The 18,716-nt window shown below is 34.0% G+C and overlaps 1 protein-coding gene across 8 annotated transcripts in view; it reads right to left on the reverse strand.

The window, feature by feature from the left end:
* SLF1 (SMC5-SMC6 complex localization factor 1) overlaps positions 1 to 18,716 on the reverse strand; it is a 35,061-nt gene that overhangs the window by 2,029 nt on the left and 14,316 nt on the right. For 7 of the 8 annotated variants that reach the window (XM_041489455.1, XM_041489452.1, XM_041489451.1 and 4 more), the window contains 9 exons: positions 18,047 to 18,213; positions 16,639 to 16,776; positions 15,829 to 15,994; positions 9,051 to 9,195; positions 6,860 to 7,005; positions 4,769 to 4,935; positions 4,171 to 4,274; positions 2,148 to 2,240; positions 1,584 to 1,766 (listed from right to left, as the gene is read on the reverse strand). In XM_041489455.1, the coding sequence (XP_041345389.1) occupies positions 1,584 to 1,766; positions 2,148 to 2,240; positions 4,171 to 4,274; positions 4,769 to 4,935; positions 6,860 to 7,005; positions 9,051 to 9,195; positions 15,829 to 15,994; positions 16,639 to 16,776; positions 18,047 to 18,213 (1,309 nt within the window). The remainder of the gene's footprint in view (positions 1 to 1,583; positions 1,767 to 2,147; positions 2,241 to 4,170; positions 4,275 to 4,768; positions 4,936 to 6,859; positions 7,006 to 9,050; positions 9,196 to 15,828; positions 15,995 to 16,638; positions 16,777 to 18,046; positions 18,214 to 18,716) is intronic. The other variant, XM_041489457.1, reaches the window with a different exon arrangement.

Here is an 18,716-nt window from a genome sequence, read left to right on the forward strand (position 1 = left end):
CACTTCTTCAGAAATATATTTTAATGACAAAAGGTGAACTGTCACATTTAATATCAGCAATAGATATTTTAATTTTGCTCAGATTAAAGCTGTATCATTATTACTATTACTGATTATTTAGTATAATTAACTTCTGTGTTCTAAATTATTGAGCTAAGTAAGTTCACACTGAATAGGTAACATGCTTTCTACCATGGGCCTGTCAGTTACTTGACAGGCCATAACTCAGAGTGTGACAAAGGCAAAGATAAAGGTACACAGAGCTTCACACTTGCCAGAAAACCTTGATGAATGCAAGTGCGAATAGAGCTCTTCCCCTGTGATAACAAGATCATCCACTACCTATTCTTCACAACAGCCTAGGAAAAATGCACATCTGTTAGTGCAGTGCCATTTCCAGTTGAGGAGCTGGGCTTACTATAATATTGGCTGTTGCATCACTTCAACTGATAGAACTGAGCCCAGGTATTGGTTTGCATGTTAGATGCCAAGGTGACATGGCACAGTAGAGGTATAAAACACCTGGAGGCTACATAACTGAGACTCAGTAAACAGAGGTAGAACTGCAGAAGGAATGTATTGATTATCATCTGGTGATTGCACAACAGACAGAGACACAGCCTTTAGGGGGCAGGAGAAGACTGTAAATACAGAGGGTCATATGCCAAGAATCCATTAAAATTTAGTTTCTCTACCTTAATTAATAGGCTGCCTAAATACACTCTTCTGCCCCATGACTAAGCACAGAATGATTTTTACTGAAAAACTCTGGGTTTGGCATATAAAGCACAGTTTACACTGACACAGTTTACACACTGGGCAATAGTACAGATACTGCAAACACTCATTTTAGTAAATCAATTAAAATAAGGAAGAGTTGCTATCCAAGATGATTCTTCGTGGATATTTGGGGTTTTTTTTAAACATGCTAAATTAAATACATTGGTACAGTACATACTTCAAGATACAAATACCCTGTCTCTGAACAAAAAATATTGTTTAAAACATTGTGTGCTTGCCTAAGAAGCAAAGTACTTTTTTTTAGAAATTAAGGCATCCCTCCAACTATTACCCCTAAACAGAAGTTATGATTACAATATAATTACTTTCTTAAACTAATTACTAACCTAATTGTGTTCTGAGACCATTACATCAATTTCCACAAATGCGGAATAAATTTATGTTGAAATACATGAATATATAGATATTTAACCAATCTGCTTTTGTGTTGTGGTAAAAATAGATCAAAACAATAGAAAATACTTAGCCTTGATTGGTGACTAGGTAATCTTTCTTTTCATTAGTGGAGAATATAGTTACAATACATATGGTGTAAAATGCAGGATAAAAACATTACCGTATTAGAAAAACATGTGGAAATCCTGGTTAATTTCATATTCAGCTGATCAAGGTAAGTGTGAAAACAGTACTATTTTTACTGTAAACAAACCAGCTTGGCTTAAAAATGTTAAAATATTTCATAATAACTTTTTAGGAAACTATCAAGAAAAACACTGAGAACTTCATATGGATTCAGAACACAGGATGATTTCCCTAAATTAGTTTAGCATAAATGCACTCACCCCCATGCTGAAGTAGCAGCTTGCCAATTTCTACATGTCCATTTGACAGTGCATCATGCAAAGGAGTCACCCCATCCACTTGACTGAGCAGGTCTACCTCTGGACAACGCTCCAGAATTTCACGGACACACACTGTGCTACCATGGTTACAGGCTTCATGCAAAGGCGTCCAGCCAGCATAATCTGAATTATAAATCAAGGGAAGTTTTAAAACAGCAGAAGTAGTACTGAAATGTTAATGTCATTCATTAGACAGGAAAACACTTTACTTTTTTAGTACTCTTACAGCTGGAATGGCAGCTTGTGATTTCAGAACAAGAAATTCTATTGAAAAGCATCTGAAAAAGTAGAGCATTTTTAAAAATCAATAGAAAATGTGATGTTAAAATACACTTCAGTTAAAAATTCATCTTACATTAATGTTTGTTGTAAAGTCCTCACTTTGTTATTTAAAAAAGAAAGAGTTTCAGACTGTATAAATACAAACTTGTTACCAAACAGATACTAATATAGTTCTTTATGTGTCTTAATTTCTTAGTTCTGTAGAGAAAATTAATAACTTACCTTTGACATTAATGTCTGTTCCCGGCAAAGAGAGAAGCTGAATCAATCTCCCCACTTTGTTATTTCTGCAAGCTTTATGCAGGGCTGTCTCTCCTACCATGAAAAATTAATAGATTACACTAGACTAGACAAGATAGCAACTAAAGAAAATAATCAAAGGGTCTGGAACTAGGAGACCTGGTTATGTACCAGAAAACTCAATAATGAGTACGATTTTCCTTTATCCTTTTTAAACATCTTAAAAGAAAAAAAACCCCACGGAGCTTCTGTTCCACCAGAGATCCAGCAATGAAATTGTACTGCAAATGGTTTAACGCAGGAATTATCTCCCCTCTAGTTCAAGGTTTAAAGCTTCAATCACACTATAAAAGCATCAAGTGATCACAAAACACCAAAAAATACTGGGTTTTGATGCAATAAAACTTTGGAGTGCAGTTGCCCTCCCTTAAATTTATTCATGAACCTACATTAAGATGTATGGTTCTTTTTACACAGTGTTTATAGCTTAATTCAAATGAATGTTTCTGGCTAAGCACAAGTGCCTCTACACACTCAAGTATAAATCAAAACTTCAAATTTATTAGCAGATGGTTTGTTGTTTCTCAATAGGCTCTCTGACTTGGCTACAGTAGAGAAGGAGGGGAGAAAGAGGGAAATCAATAATAATAATAAAATTATTATTAGTAGTAGACCCTGGGGAAAAAAATCCAAACTGTAATACCATGTACAGCTGAAATAATATGTATATATATGTATTATATATGTATAGACACCACTAGCTTCTGTGTAATAAAAACTTCAGACACATTCTAAATGCTGTTTTCTTTTCAATAATTGATTAGCTTTGAACAAGAGCCAGAGGAAAATCCTGATACCAGGTGAAAGATGATGAACCAAACATTTTAGAAATTCAGGATATCTTAGGCTAGATCTCTTAGCTTTTATAGTAAGATTTACATTGAACATTTTGCTATATTAATACCTTTACTATATAAATCTATCAACTCTGTGCCCATTCTTTCAACAGAAGACACTACTTATAATTTTAGCAGGGGAGAATAGAAATAAAAGCAGGATTGGTTTGTTTGGTTCCACTTCCCTCCCCCTCTCCTCCAAGTCCTTCAACTCACTTTTCTTTGTAGAAAGCAGATGTAATAATTCACTTGTTTACTTGCAAAAGCAATAAAAACAAAGGGAACAAATTTAAAAAATGTATGGTCTGACTCTGTTGCTGAAGTTCTTTTAAACCTTTATAGGGGGTGAGGTGTTCTTTTGTTTGTGATACAATTCTGTTTTTAATTTTTTGAACAATTCCAGCTTGCTTTTGCCATTTTTTTCTGAGCCTTCTCCTGGGTGTCATATTAATAGAGTTGTAGGTAAATTTCCGATGATGAAGATGAAAAAGTAGTTCCAGCAAGCAATTCTGTAGTAAAGGAAGCCTCATGCAAAGTACAGTTATTAAACTTGTGTAGTAGATAGGAACTGAATGAATTACTGCAGTGCTGTTTTATTCCTTAGGTACATGAGTTCCAGAATAGTTAAAACAAAAGCCAAGTGCATTTAATAGTCTGGGATGAATGTCTGGAAGAAAACAGTCCATATGCTTAAAACAGCTATGTAACATAGCATACTCGTCAGTCTTTATTCACAAAATGTCTAGGACTCAGTGAGATGAAGACTGAATTATACTTGCAAATCAGAAGACATTGATCCTACCAAGCACAGGTTGAGGTGGATTAGCAAAGTAAGGCAGGTAAGACTGGAATGAGCTCACACAAATTGTGCACTGTATTTAACGTATGGAAGGAGGAGGGTAATGAAGAAGGCAACTTTATTTTCCATATATACAAATTCCTCCTTTTAAATAGACATTGCAAAAGAGAAACGTGGACCATAAGAAAATAATTCTTGGGCATAAGCCATCGTTTTAGTCCAGCATTCATCAGGACAAGTTTTTTTAAACATAAAACTATAAATTCTAACCATTTTAAACTTCTTAACATAAATTAGATAAGTAGAATACCTTTAATATTTCTCTTGTGTACCTCTTCAGCAAAAAAATAACTCTCTTTGGTGTGTGCAGTCTGGACTTCTGCTTTTGCTCTAAGCTTTTTAAAGATTAAGTCACTGAAAAGAAAGCAAAGGGGACACATTTTAAATCACTATTTCCTAATTAATGTGTATGTACTTAATGGCTTTAAATGTGTACATACAGGATATTTAGATTTATCCACTGCAGCATAATTTTGGCAAATGTCTTAATTACATAATTTCTATGACATTTAATTATGACTGTATTTAAAACAGAAATCAAATAGGATTGCCCACTTTTAAAGTGTCTTTAAAGGTTATTCTATGAACAGTGAACTTCTGTGTATACCCTATACATTTAATATTAGACAAATAAAACTACATCAGTCTGCATAAACACTGAAATTGATGATCAAAGAGAAAAGGGGAAATCCCAGCCCAGAGGTGTTACAGGCTTACAATGGAGCTTTCTGTCAGTTAAAGTAATTTGTAGACAACAAAACAGGTCACATAAAGTTCAAGAAATGTGTCAGGTCAGAAGCTGTCCCCCAAAGCAGAATGAAACTGGTGATGTTATAGGTATTACTTACGGTAGATCAGGCAGCACTTTGACTTGGTTCTGCTTATCGCCATTTAGCATCTGTAATGTCCTTTGAGACTCAGGGCATGGCTGTTGCCCTATTTTCTTTTTCTTTGCTTTGTGTATCTCTGTCTCACGCATCCCTATCTCTCGCAAAGCAGGTGAATAGGAACAAACCTGTTGCAAAAGTAACATTTTTTAAATGAAAAAATTTTCTTTTGTTACACTTGCTGCAAAGCAGTCATCTATATCCACATGTATCCCTCTACATTCTTGATCTCTGAATGATTGTACATCTAGATTGTTTCAGTTTGTCTTTTGCATTCCTATTCAATGTTTTTGTAACTCACTCTACATTGGCCTCAGTGAGTGGCTTGTGTCTAAGACAGAAAATGGGAAATTCTAGGCCTCCCTCAGATTTCTGGCAGTTGAGAAAATCTGGATCCCTCTAGCTAGACTAAGACTTGAGTACAGTTAACTGACTTTCATATATTAAAACAAAGTATTTACAGACTTTCTGCCCCCAAACCAAGGAGCAATTTGGTTAAAGACAGACTCATTCCACTCCTTCATCTCTTCTGAGATGAGGGGTTGGATTAAGTATTTGAGCATCACAAAGGCAGTAAGCCAGTTATCCCTTAGGTGCTCTCTATTAGGACAGCCTTGGCTGTTGTAGATGGTAGCTTCTTTGCAGTAACACAGAGCTTCAAACCCACTTACACTGGTCATTTAAAAAAGTCATCTAAGTATCTGCAGTTTGGCAAAAGTATAAGAAAAAAGGCCAGTGAGGAGGACTCATCAAACACACAACAATTATATTGGAAGAAAGGTATTAAGGAAGGCTTTGAGTATTTAGCAGTTCACTGCAGATCTTGCAAGCATTGTACAGTAGGTGGGGAACACCTTACTTGCACCTTCACTGCACATTTACCACCAAGGAGTTGTTGAACTCGGAGAAAAGCCAAGCTGATAAAATGCTGTCTAAGAAGAACTGGCAAAACTGGAAATTTTTTACTGTATGGAATGAGAAAGAAGACTTAGTGATACTAAGGAAAACAACAAAAGCACATAGACTTGTTTCAAGCACTATAACAATTTTTAAGTAGTTGCAGAGAGTGATCAGTAGTCATGTTGATACTGAAAGTAGCAATTCTGCTCTATATGTGGCAATATACATCAAGTATTAGTATGCAGTTGGCTTATGTTATGAATTCTGACAGTCTTTTGTTCAACCTCTGTTTAAACGTGCTGTATTAACAAACAATGACCTCTCTTCAAAATAAATTCCTGAAGAATTTATGAAAACTTATGTATGGGAAATGTACAAAGGTATAAATTTGATTTTTTGTGACTCTCTCTGTAGAATAGTAGAACACAGACAAACAGTTATGGATTCCCTATTCTGTTTAGTCATTAGAATTAAAATTACTGAAATGAGACTCTAAATTAGGGCATGACATTACTGTGTGATTGCCCTGATTTGCCTGCATTCTGCCAGCAGTCATGGCTTTGAGAACTTCTTTTGCAGAAATTCTCAAAAGATTCTTTGAGAATTTCTTTTTTTCTGTTTTTCGTCAACAACTATCACTAATTGTGATTTGAAAGCAGGCAAAGGTTTGTGAGTAGGAGAAAGTTTCTAAGAGGAGAAATTCACAGGAATACACTGTGGTTCAAAATCATAAAACCTTCTATGTAACATATGCCTGGACCTATCCCTTCAAAAATTCAAAAAGGAAAAGGTAGCTGAGAAAAATCACACTATATCTGGCATTCTACTTAAGTACAAATGGAATGCTGCAATCATTATATCAGGGATTATTTTTAAAAGCTTCCACTGTTGCATTTTTTCACTTTCATGATAACTGCATGTACACAGATACCAGGTTGACAAATTCTCTGTCAAGAAAAATCTTACTATTGTTCTGGACCCAGATCTCAGGCAAAGAGAAATTCAAATGTATGGAACACATGGAAAGACAATGCAGGCAACACGCATGACCTTAGACCACAAAGAGAAGATATATTTCAAGACTTTAATGAATCAAATTGTAAAATACTTGTAAAATACTGAAGTGTGATAAGTTTTTAAGGAGTTACTTACTATTTTCTGAAGAGAAAGAAGTTCTGTAGAAACAGCAATATTCCTCTGTAAACACATTTGTTTGAAAATTGCTTCAGCAACAAACAGTTGAAGCCAGTCGGATGGTATGGCACAAATAAACATTTTTAATTGACATACAGAAAAATCTGGATAAAAGCAATTGGAAAAAAATAAAGTAAGCCTAAAATGAAAATACAGAAATCTGCATACGTAGTTATTGAGAAGATAGATCTTCCAGGCTTTTTGCTCCTATTGCAGATTCAGAAGCTTATTCTCCATAAGAAGTACTAATATTCTTTCCATTAAAATAGATTTTAACCATCATCTGGTAAGATATTGAGATACTGAGAGAATGTTAAACATATTTTAGAAGACAAAGCATCACTTTTTGTGTGAAACTTTTTAAAATGCTCTTAATACAATATTATAAAAATTATGCCTTTATTTTGAGAATAGATTTTTTTTTGTGAAGTTCTGCAAGTGATCACCTTCTAAATCTCGAAGAGACACGAGTTCACATAACAGTTATGACACACGAACAAGAAATCCGCAAATAATGCAGATGACCTACAAGTTCTACATTGAAAGTCACCATAAGCAAACTGCAACCCCATTCAGATGTACCAAATAGCTTATACTATTTAAAAAAATGCCCCACACAGTGGCAGAGAAACTTACATATCCATACAACATATATTGGTATCTACCAGGCATAATACTGACCTACCTTGTCTTGGAAAAGAAGACAGGAAGACTGATTTTTTCTTACAGGGGTAAGAATTTGTATTTTGATTCTAAGAAAATAATTTTGTCAAAATAACAACTGAAATGGTTGGAAAGTAAAACCTGCAGTAAGGAAGGAAATCTTTACTGTATCAAGGGAATCTTCTGTTTTGCTAAGAAATGATCATAAATTAACTGATCTGTAGACTCAAACAAAACAGAAACCCAAGTTTGAGAATACAGATGTTTGCTACTGTAAGTGTAACTGCATTTAGAAAAACTCACATAGTTTTGAGTGCTGTGGATTGTACCAAGTGGCCCAAGTCAAATAATCTCTATAAACAGACTGAATCCTGTTCTCTTTTCCCTTTCTGAATACAGTAAAGTAATAAAGACTTACAGAAATATTTATCCAAGACTATCCCTGTTATATGACAGCTACAAAATCCATTGAAGTGCTACATATTAAAAGCTCCATTGATTTAAACAGCATAAAGTTCAAACTGTTTTGGCCTTCTAAGAACTAAGTCAGCCTATAAAAGATCTCATAATTTGCTTTCTGTAAGACTGGAGTAGAACAAATTGTCCAGAGATTAAGATTTTAGTGTAATTTCTTTTCATGATGGTTCTTCCCAAGTGTCCAGGTAGAAGGCAGATGCAATTTAAATGAAGCTTACATATACCTGTTACGACAGAAAATGATGATTGGAAAAGGAGTCAGGGGAAGCTTTGGTGGGAATTAATTTTGAAAATAAATTAAAATAATACTTCCTTGAGATAATCTTTTCTTCCAAGCTCCTCAACTCCTTGCTGCTAAAAGTACAGATACTTCAACTGACATTCCATGTTAAATGATAATGGTTATTTGAGTTATGATGTTTCTGTTTACCTAGTCGATTTAATGAGGAGGAACCCCAGTAATTAATGGGACTCAATGGAATTTTCTCCGATTCCCTTCATTAAGTCCAAGGATTTGGAGGGAGACATTGAAATATTTCATTTGAAGTTGTAGGAGTCACACAGTTCAGTGTAGGTTTTAGACTTACAACTGAAGTGTCTTTAGCTATCTATTGATTTTCTGGAGTGATAAAATTTGTCTGAGTTGAGTAAGGTGCCTCCGATTGCTTGCCTGAATTTAAGTTTTATTATGATATGCTTAAAGCTTCTCCTAAACAGACAAGAGAGCTCAAAATATTTTTTTTTCTTCCTCAGACTGTGTGGTCTTGCTTTCACATCAACATTTAGACATTAATTTAGAGGGATTTTAACAAGAAAACCCATTCTATTTGATCTTTGCTTGACACCGACAGACACATACAGAATAAAATGGTTTTCTGGGTATGTACACACCATGCAGTGCACAGCTGCAACAAGGGTTAAAAACAATTTGAAACTATAAACCAAAGATTTTAATTAGGACTTAGTGTATCTGATTAGAAGACTTTTGAGAGGCATTGCAAACACTTACCATCACATGAAATGGCAAGGTAATGCGCCAAATCAGGCACTTGATGAAACACATTCCTGTCCATAAGCAAACCTGAGATGATCCAATAGTCCACTACAGTTCCAAGAATTGCATTTAATAGACCAGCAACTTCACTTCTGAAAGCCTAAATGGAAAAAAGCATAGGTGCATCTATTGATCTGTAATATATAAGAAATTCACAGATAGTGTACTAGAAATAACATAGAAAACGTCAGATAAAAGCTCACTCTGCTGCCACGTTACTCCTTCATTGGCCTTTCTTCTGCTCAAAAGCTAACTATTGCAGCCAGATCACCAAAATTAGTGTCACTGATGCCATATCAATTAAGATTTGGTAATGGAGAAAAACAGGTTCTATCACCTAAACTATATGCAAAATGTTGTCAAAACTTATAATTGCAATGTGATTTATTTTTAAATTAGGTTTTGTTTAACCATAAGATTGCAAGTACTGCACTTATCCCAGTTAATCTTGTGTTTTATTTGACAATTGTAGGGATCTTTTTCTCCCTGCTCTATTAGCATTGCCTTTTTCAGATTTCATCATGAAATAAAGCTCTTTTTGTGACTATGACTGTGCCAAAAGGAAAAAGGACGCTAAGTGTTAGTTTCCTCCACAGAAGAAACTTTGGCAGTTACTTTGCAAAAGGTAACTTCCTTCAGCTATCAAAAAATTCAAAGAGATGAGCGGCTACAAATTTAGGAAAAAAGCCATCCTTCTGAATATTAGCCCTACAATATTCTATTTTGAACAGTCACACACACACCAAAAAAAAAAAAAAAAAAAAAAAAACCCCCAAAAAAAAAAAAAAAAAAAAACCCCAAAAAAAAAAAAAAAAAAAAACCCCAAAAAAAAAAAAAAAAAAAAAAAAACCCACAAAAAACAAAAAACAAAAAAGCCCAAACAAACAAACAAAAAAAAAAAAAAAAAAAAAAAAAAACAACCCCAAAAACCAAAAAGAGCGAGATTGAGAGAAAGAGAGAATATATCTATATATATGTATCCTTATGGGTCCCTTCCAACTCAGCTTATTCAGTGATCCTGTGAAAATGGTAATGAACAAGTAAAGAAAGCTGGTGTATTTTCTTCAAGAGGCATCAAGACAATACACAGGAATTTAGCTATCCAGATACCACCATGTGAATGCATTTATAGATGAATGAGTTATTGATAATAAATCATTAGATTGATAAATGCATTTATTCACCCATGTGAGAACTCAATCAATACTGGTTAGGTAAAGCAGTATTTCTAATGTTTGAGCTAGTCTTTGCAAGGTCACATCTATCTACATACCCTCCTGAGCCACAGTAGAAATACTTTATAAAATTACTCTGAAATATGTCATTCGTTTGACCACATGTTTTGAAAGCACAGCTTGGAGAAGAGCACAGGCACCGTAGCAGGAACACATGAAATTAATCTGACCTAGGGCTCTATAGAGAATTACTACTGTTACACTAGAGCACAAATTGATATATTGCACCTTGTGAGAAATAATGAGTACTTGAAACTGGACAGTTTTGGGTAAGAGACAAACCAAACTCAATGGGTACACACTACAGTCAATGATTTGTCTGATACTCCTTTGAGAACAAAATATGTTCAAGGTTGGTTTAAAATAATTTACTAGGATTCCTTAGGAGCTGAAAAGCATCAAAACCAGTTTGAGCACCAAACAGATGAGCATATGAACAACGGAGACGGTGACATAGATGATAATTAAAAAATTATAAAGCAATTTGTTGAAAACTACACAAATACTGTCACTACAGTTAAGTTACTCATCACTCAAAAGAAAAGGAATAAACACAACTACAAATAAACATGGTGTGTGGTGGAAGCATAATCAACATCACTCAAGATTTTTAAGAACTGGCCAGACAAAATCTGTTACGAATGTCATCTCCAAGATTGCTTCCAGGCCTACTTCCTCTACTTTCTTAAACACGACTTGATTTGGTTTGCTCCTTCCTTTACTATGTAATAATACTTAATTATAGATGAACTGTGAAATCTCATAATTAAAAAAACCCTGAGAACACAGATATGGCATGTCAAAAACCTGAAAGTATAATTTTTAAACTAAAGTTTAAATATTTAAAAAGGTACATTTACACTATCTTCTGAGGATTCAGGAAATGAAGCTGAAGAACAATTTAAAATATCTGAAATGCATTTAAATTTCCCTTAAGTATGTATACCTCTTATCACTGGACCCCAAAGCAAACTACTGCTTGAATAATATAATTCCACCAACAGTTCTTTACTGGAAATAAATTTCACAAACACAGCAAATAAGCACAATTTTAACAAAAGTTAAGTGACAGGATCAAGGACATATAAGTGTAATCTGAGATAGACAGAGATGTAAAGCACAAGTATTTACATTCTCTTTATGGTTTCTACATCACTACCTTAACTAATTCCTTTTTGAAATACTTTTAAGAAAAAGGGTGGGGGTGAATGCAGACATTGAGGGAGCAGACTGAAATAATGACTGTTAATACTGCAAGTATTAGTAATTTTTCACAGTCAGATATATAGTGAATATAAAATGCAGCTGGTACTCTAGCTGCTTCTATATTTGCCCAGCCAAGTATCTCTGCATTCTGACAAGACAAACCAGATACTGCCAACTAGTGTAGGCTTGGTTGGCATTTTTGTAAAAGAACAGTAGGACAAACCAAGAACTTCTCCTCAACCATTTTAAATAAATGGTTCAATGCTACAAATGAGAGAGAGGGAAATTAGTCTAATTTCCTGAAAGAACCATATGTAGTAAAAATGTTTAAATGTTAACATGTTAAAAGTATTTTCAATTTCAACCACAAAACAATAGACGGTAGTGAAAACATATGCAGTATTAAAAAGGAAAAAAAAAAACCCCAAGCATTTCCATTAAACTTGGAATTTGTTACCGTGCATGACAGTGCCAAGACCTCTTTTTCCCCACTCTGCTTCTACAACAAGAAGCTGGGAGGGGCATCAGCCAAGACAGATGACCCAAAATGACCAAAGACCTTCTGAACATTGTGCTCAGCAGTAAAAGCTGGGTAAAGGAGGAAGGGAGAATGTTTGAAGTGATGGTGTTTGCCTTGCCTAGTAAATGCCATGTCTTATGAAGCCCTGCTTTCCAGGAAGTGACTGAACATCTGCCTGCTGATGGGATGCACTGAATGGAATCCTTATTTTGCTTTGCTTGTGGGTAAGTATTTGTTTCACTTATTAAATTCTCTGTATATAATGTCATACATTTTTTAATTTGTCCTTCTGGTTCTCTCCCTCAACCCAGTGCAGGGTGGGGACTTATCTGCCAGCTGAGCTTGACCCATTACACCATGTACAGCTAATTAAGTAACATGCAGTGAAACCTCTTTTCAAAATTCTGTTCCTTGCTCTTATTGTTGAAATTCAAAGCTATCTCACTAAGAAAAGCATAGAAGTGGGAAGAAGCTATTGACTGTGTTAGCATACAAAGGTCACATCACTTCAACTGATATCTGTTAGCTTAGCAAATGCAATTCCTACATTGCTGTTCCATTTAATGCTTTGTCAAGTCAAATACAGTGCTACAGTGGCAGAAGTTTCACAGTGTGTTTTTACACATAAAAGTTTTTATAGAAAAATTAATTTTAAGTTTTTTACTTTGAATTACCGAGTTATTTTAGAACTCTAAAGAAAAGGGTTTTTTTCATGAGCTGTAAATGCAGTACTCCACAAATGCCTACAAATATACCTCCAAAAAAACGACTGCAAGTGACAGACCAGAAAGACATTTGGTTCTACACCACACAAATTTATACTATGAAACCAAAAACCTGAATGAATGCCTTTGTCACCTCTTTATCAGGCTATGTAAGACAGCTTTTTTTAAAAAATCCCCACCAGTATTTTCAGGGATGAAAGATACCATCTGTGACATTGTGAAAAACCATGCAATAGCTCACTGCAACTAGAAGTGTTATAAGCAACATACACATTCCCTGGTAAATTCTAAAACTGAATTAAGAAATTTCATTAAAGGAACTTTGACCAGGAGTTCCTCCATCAAACCTGTTTAAATAATATAACAAAGAATATATGTTAATTTATTTTAGAATTATATTCAAAATTCGTTTGAAGAGCTCAAATAATAGGAAATATTTTATGTTCTTTGGCAGTGCCTTTTTAACTACAAGAATAGTGTATCAACATTATTCCCCCATGTGGTCCGAACAGGTTAACCCAGTGATCAGTGAGGACATCCAATTTCCTGTCACTATTTTTATTCTGCTACTTCTAAAATACAGCAAATTCTATCTAACTCCAGAAAACAAATGCACTCAACTTCATGCTTTGTTTTTAGCTTTTTTTTGGACTGCTCTTTTTACATGGTATGTTTACACACATACTTAAAACATAATTTTGCAGCAACTCAGCACACGGAGAGAGGAAACATACACAGACATTTTCCATGCACTCCAGCGCTCTTTGTTGCAACCTCTTTGAATCATAAAAAAAAAGAATCTCATTCTAAAAAGCTAAAAAAATTAATAACTGCTCACTTTTACAGTTATAAAATATTATATTAGATATGTTCAAATGAGTAATTTTGTTAAATTATTAATCTGTTTCCACTTATAGATATTTTTGCTGAAGAACTGTACAAAAGTTTGGTATATCACAACATGCATGTTTGTTTCTTCCCACAAGCTAACACACTTAGGTGCACTGAGAAATATGGTTGGTCAGTCCTTTGCAATGTGCTATAAGCCACATGCAGAAACAGTATCCAAAATCATTCCTTTCATTTAGGTTTCTGAATGGCCCTACACACTTCTTGTGATGGTGTTACCTCTTAAGCAAACAGCTTTTATAAAACAAAACTGGTAACAATGACTCACACCTCAAACTGAAGACAGGAAGGACAATTTTGCACCCTGTATGCTACCTCTAATGACATGGAAATACATAAATAAATACACAGTATCTCTGAAATTATAGAAAAAGGAAGGAGAAAAGTTCTGTCTGCACAGATAGGGAGGTTTCGCTCTTTTGATTTTCTGAATGACATTTTAAACTGTGTAATGGAATTTTAAAATTAGTCGGAAAATACAGAAAAATATCAAGCTTTAGTAAAACAAGATTGAGAGTGAATGAAGGGACAAATGAGTTGGATTGTAAAAATATGGAATTTTGGTTTCGAATTTATTTTTACCAAAAATGCAATGGGAAAGAAAGTGCAATAGATAGATAAATATGAGGAACAAAGGTGTTAGAAAAAAACGTAATACACTACAGATATTATGAGGCAACAGGCTGCTTTTTAAGGCTAGAATCCATCTGTGTAGGATAGTTTACACTACAGTGTGTAAGATCAAAGTGAGAAAGCAACAGACATCCAGGATTTGTGCTGAAATGACAATTCTGAGATATATGTACATAAAGCAAATAGAATCTAAACAAGAGGCAGATCTCCGTGGTTTATGTTGTGTGTGGGGATTAAGCTTATTTTTCATATATGTAATACAGTCTGACAAAAGTGATTATTCTGCCAGTGCAAAGAAAGGTTTATCAGAAAGGCACGGCTTACAGTGCTAGAACCTGCCAAAGGAAGGCATAGCAGAAAAAACTAAATGGTACCTACACTTAAACTGCAGATTCAACACCAGGAAAAATATGAAAGCAGTGTCATTTTCCGAAGAAACAGAATGGCTACTGACACTAACTGCATGTAAGCCTGCTTGCTGCTCAGCACCTTTGAAAAGATAGGTTGCTTAAATATAAATATGGGTATAGAAGCCTAATTTTAGGTACTTCTTAAATATCTTGACCGAGGATAAAAAGCAGCACTGTTTCACAATGTCTTGCTTTGACAGCCCTCAAAAAAGGTAGGAGGTCTGGCTAGGTAAGATGATTGAAGCTCTCATTTTGTTTAATCTTTTTGCTTTCATAGCATAATGAATAACTACTTGGTATTATATTGAAAGTGCTTTTTTCTCCCTGAAATACTTGATTTTCTATTGTTCTGTTACTGTACGGAAAAAGTGAATGGAATACCTATTTATTCTGTGCTCTCACAATAATTTAAAAGAGAATGCAGAGACAGCAGTTAGGTTTTATTTTAAGTGAGAATCTAGAAGTCAAAGATGTTTTACAAGGCCTCTTGCTTCTGAAAAGAAATAGGTGGTATAGAGGACACTTAGTATCTTTCAGGTCAATGTCCTGCTGGTCAGCAGGTCACAGAATAGCAATTAAGTTGCCTTCAATTCCATTTTTATGCTAAGTCCTAGGAAATATTCCAAATGAAACTAAAAGACTTAGGAAGAAAACCAGGGCATTTTATTACAGTAAAACAATGCATATCTAGCAAACAACAAAAAAAAGTATTAGTTTTGTTAGGTTTCTCTTTCAAATGTTTCCGGAATCCTGTCACTGTAAAATAAGATAATCACTTCTTTCACTACACCATATTGTTTGAGAGAACAAGCTGGTGTCTGTAATAACTACAGTAATACCTGCTGGTAAGGGCATGTGAACATCTGAATGTAGCCAACAAGCTACTCATGACTCGTTTCTTCTCTACATATCTATATAAGTATCTTATGGATCAATTCATTTCTTTAGTGGAGCAAAAACCAGCACGCTTCACAATAAAAGGCCTCTATAACAAGCAGCTGTTATATATAATTCCTCACAAAAGAATGAACAAAGGGACACCTTTAAAAAAATATGTCCATCTTAATTATTTTAAAGTATAAAATTCACACTCACATAATTTTTTCCATTTAATTCTCTATGGGAAAATATGACCCAATCTGCTAGAATATTTATGTGTTTGGTAAAAAGCACTGCGGTTCCACTTTCAAGCAAGAATGTCTTCAGAAGAACTGTCTGTGGCAGGACTTGTTGATGCTGTGAATTTGTTCCTTCAACCAAACTGAAAAGAAAAAAAAGGGAAAAACTGAAAGCTTTATACCACTTTGATTATTACAGTAACCAGACAGAAACCTTGTCTTCATTCAAAATACACACAGATTTGGCGATTTTTACCTATGGAAAGATCAGACACAATTTCTGATGCAGAATAAATACAATTATGATGACTATTACTGTTAGACCTAGGGAATTCTAATACTGTGCCACTATTTACATAAAATAAAGGCCATCATTTCTATATAAAAGCAAAACCTAGACTTCTTTTATACTTCATAAACCAAGGAAAGGTAATTGTCTCTCTAAGGCAATAAGGAGATAACAGTTATTTGAATAAAAAAAAAAAATCAAAAACATACATCAGTATATTCAAAATGCTGCTTGTCTACCTTAAAGAATAAACAGTGAAGTACTGCAAATCTAAAAGTACAACTTTATGAGCAAAATTAAATGCTTAACTGGAATAACAAGCTGGAAAAAGCAAAAAAACATAATTATAAGAAACATATAAATTTACAATAAACAATCTAAGAATTAAAAAAAATATAAATGGAATTGCTAAACTGTTTTCTAGAGCAGTATCTTATCAGGGATATACACAAATCAGGATACAAGCTGCTGTAAATAAAGAAATTCTATAAATCCCACCTTTTTGTCAGGAACTCTACTTCGCCTTTTACTAAATCAGAGAAAAATTTCAATAATGTTTTATGAACTATCCTCAGTTCATCTTCTGTCCCTGAAAGTGTGACCATATGACAAACTGTTTCACAATAAAGGCAAGACCTGAAAAATAAAAAATGAAAAATTCCATTTGTATGACAGAAACAACAGATATTTGATTGGCAAAAAAGTCAATAATGAATCCGGTCTGTTTTGACAAAGAAATAGTTTGCTCCTCAGCAACAGTCAGCATTTTAAAGCCTAATTTTCTGGTTTAAAGCTTTTTTCAAAAGAAAAAAAAATTAACATGTTTGTGACTGAGCTTTTGTTTTCCAGATGAAGATTTTGTATTATAGTGTAAACTAAGTAATTTAATTGGGTTTCCTTTTTCTGTCTCTATTTGAGATATTGTACAATTACTATATTAAACAGAACTTCTTTAAAATCCTTTAAACACACGATAATTTTGTAGTATTTTGCAGACATGGTAACATCCTACAAACTTCTGTTCAGATACCAGTTCATACATACTAATTGACAGGACTACAGACTGTCAATTCTGACGTAACATGCAAACACACTTTTTGCCTAGAATTTTGAGTACTAGAACCAGGTATATAACTTCTGGGTATTCCCATTCTCCAGGAAGTAGTAAAAGATAAAATACTTCATCTAAAAGCCAAATTGTCTTTCATGTTCTTCAAGACATGCTTACAATCACACACATTCATGTATCTGTAAACATAATAGTATTAAAGTATTTAAATATTACTTGAGGTTTTATCACAGCTACAAGAAGAGGTGTAGTTTCTTTTCCAAATGAAGAATTAATTTCTGTTGATGCAAATTACAAAAAATAAGTTCTCAAGATAAAGCAGAGACGGACTATCCAAGCAGCTCCTAAATACTGTCTTGTCTTTGTAGATATAGGTAAGATATAATCAGACTTATTCAAAAAGAAGTTTATGTTTAAAATCTAAATACAACATGAAACTTCATGTTTGGCAAGACAAGCCTTGAATTTGCTTTATAACTGCAGATATATGCATGTGTGTGTGTGTGTGTTTATATGCATACACACAACAACAGCAGGACTACCCAGATTATTATACTCTGTAAAGAGTGTAAGAAATAAAATAATTTTAAAAAATTATTAAGGCTAAGAATAATGTACTTATTTTTCTTTCAAAAAATTTCATCTGCCTGTGAGCTAACACTTTTTGAAACATAGAGTGAAGTGTCCAAATCTTTTCCAATTCTAGACTTTCACATACTGGTAACTTGTTCTGTTGAAAACAGCACTTTGTTGCAATAGAATGCCAACTCTCCTCTGCTGTCTCTGAGTTTGGAGTAACATAACGATTGCATTTGGTACCTCATTAATCTTTCATACCTTACAAGCATCTCTATCAAGGACCATGTGCCTTTCTTACAGATAGGACACTGAAGAAAATCCAAATAATACTTCAACATCGATGGGGACTTCCAGGGAGGTTCACAATGAAGAACAACATAAAAAACATGACAAAGTTTGGCAAAAAATACTGTATCGGTGTTTCCCTGTAAAAAATGAGAAAATAATATTGCCTCCAAATCAGCCAAAGATCTATATCTGTAATCACTAAGAGTTTATTTTATTTAATCTTTACAGTCTCAAGTGGCCAAAATTAATCACTGAAGTAACATGCATAAAAATACAAAGTTAAAAAAAAAAAAAGAGAAAAAGAGCTGCTCTGGTGTGATATGCCAGTTGAATGCAGCACTGTTTAGAGCAAACCTTGTTCTCAATCGATCTCTCTATCTGCAGCGTACTAGCATAATACTGTTTCTAAAAGCAACAAAAAATATTTGTGGACAAGCCTTCCACAATATTTAGAGCAGTACATTCATTTGTCTTGCAAATAAATACTAATTTGAAAAAGCCCTTTAAAAAATATTTTCTTATTTTTACAAGCACATTGATGAGCACAAAAAGAAGGGTGAATGGGTCCCTAAAAACAACTAAATACTATGTCAGAAGCAAAGATCATAATACTTCCATTTATTGCTTTTATTTTTAATAA

The sequence above is a fragment of the Pyrgilauda ruficollis genome, unplaced genomic scaffold (assembly GCF_017590135.1).
Source record: "Pyrgilauda ruficollis isolate IOZ18807 unplaced genomic scaffold, ASM1759013v1 scaffold94, whole genome shotgun sequence".
NCBI lineage: Eukaryota > Metazoa > Chordata > Aves > Passeriformes > Passeridae > Pyrgilauda > Pyrgilauda ruficollis.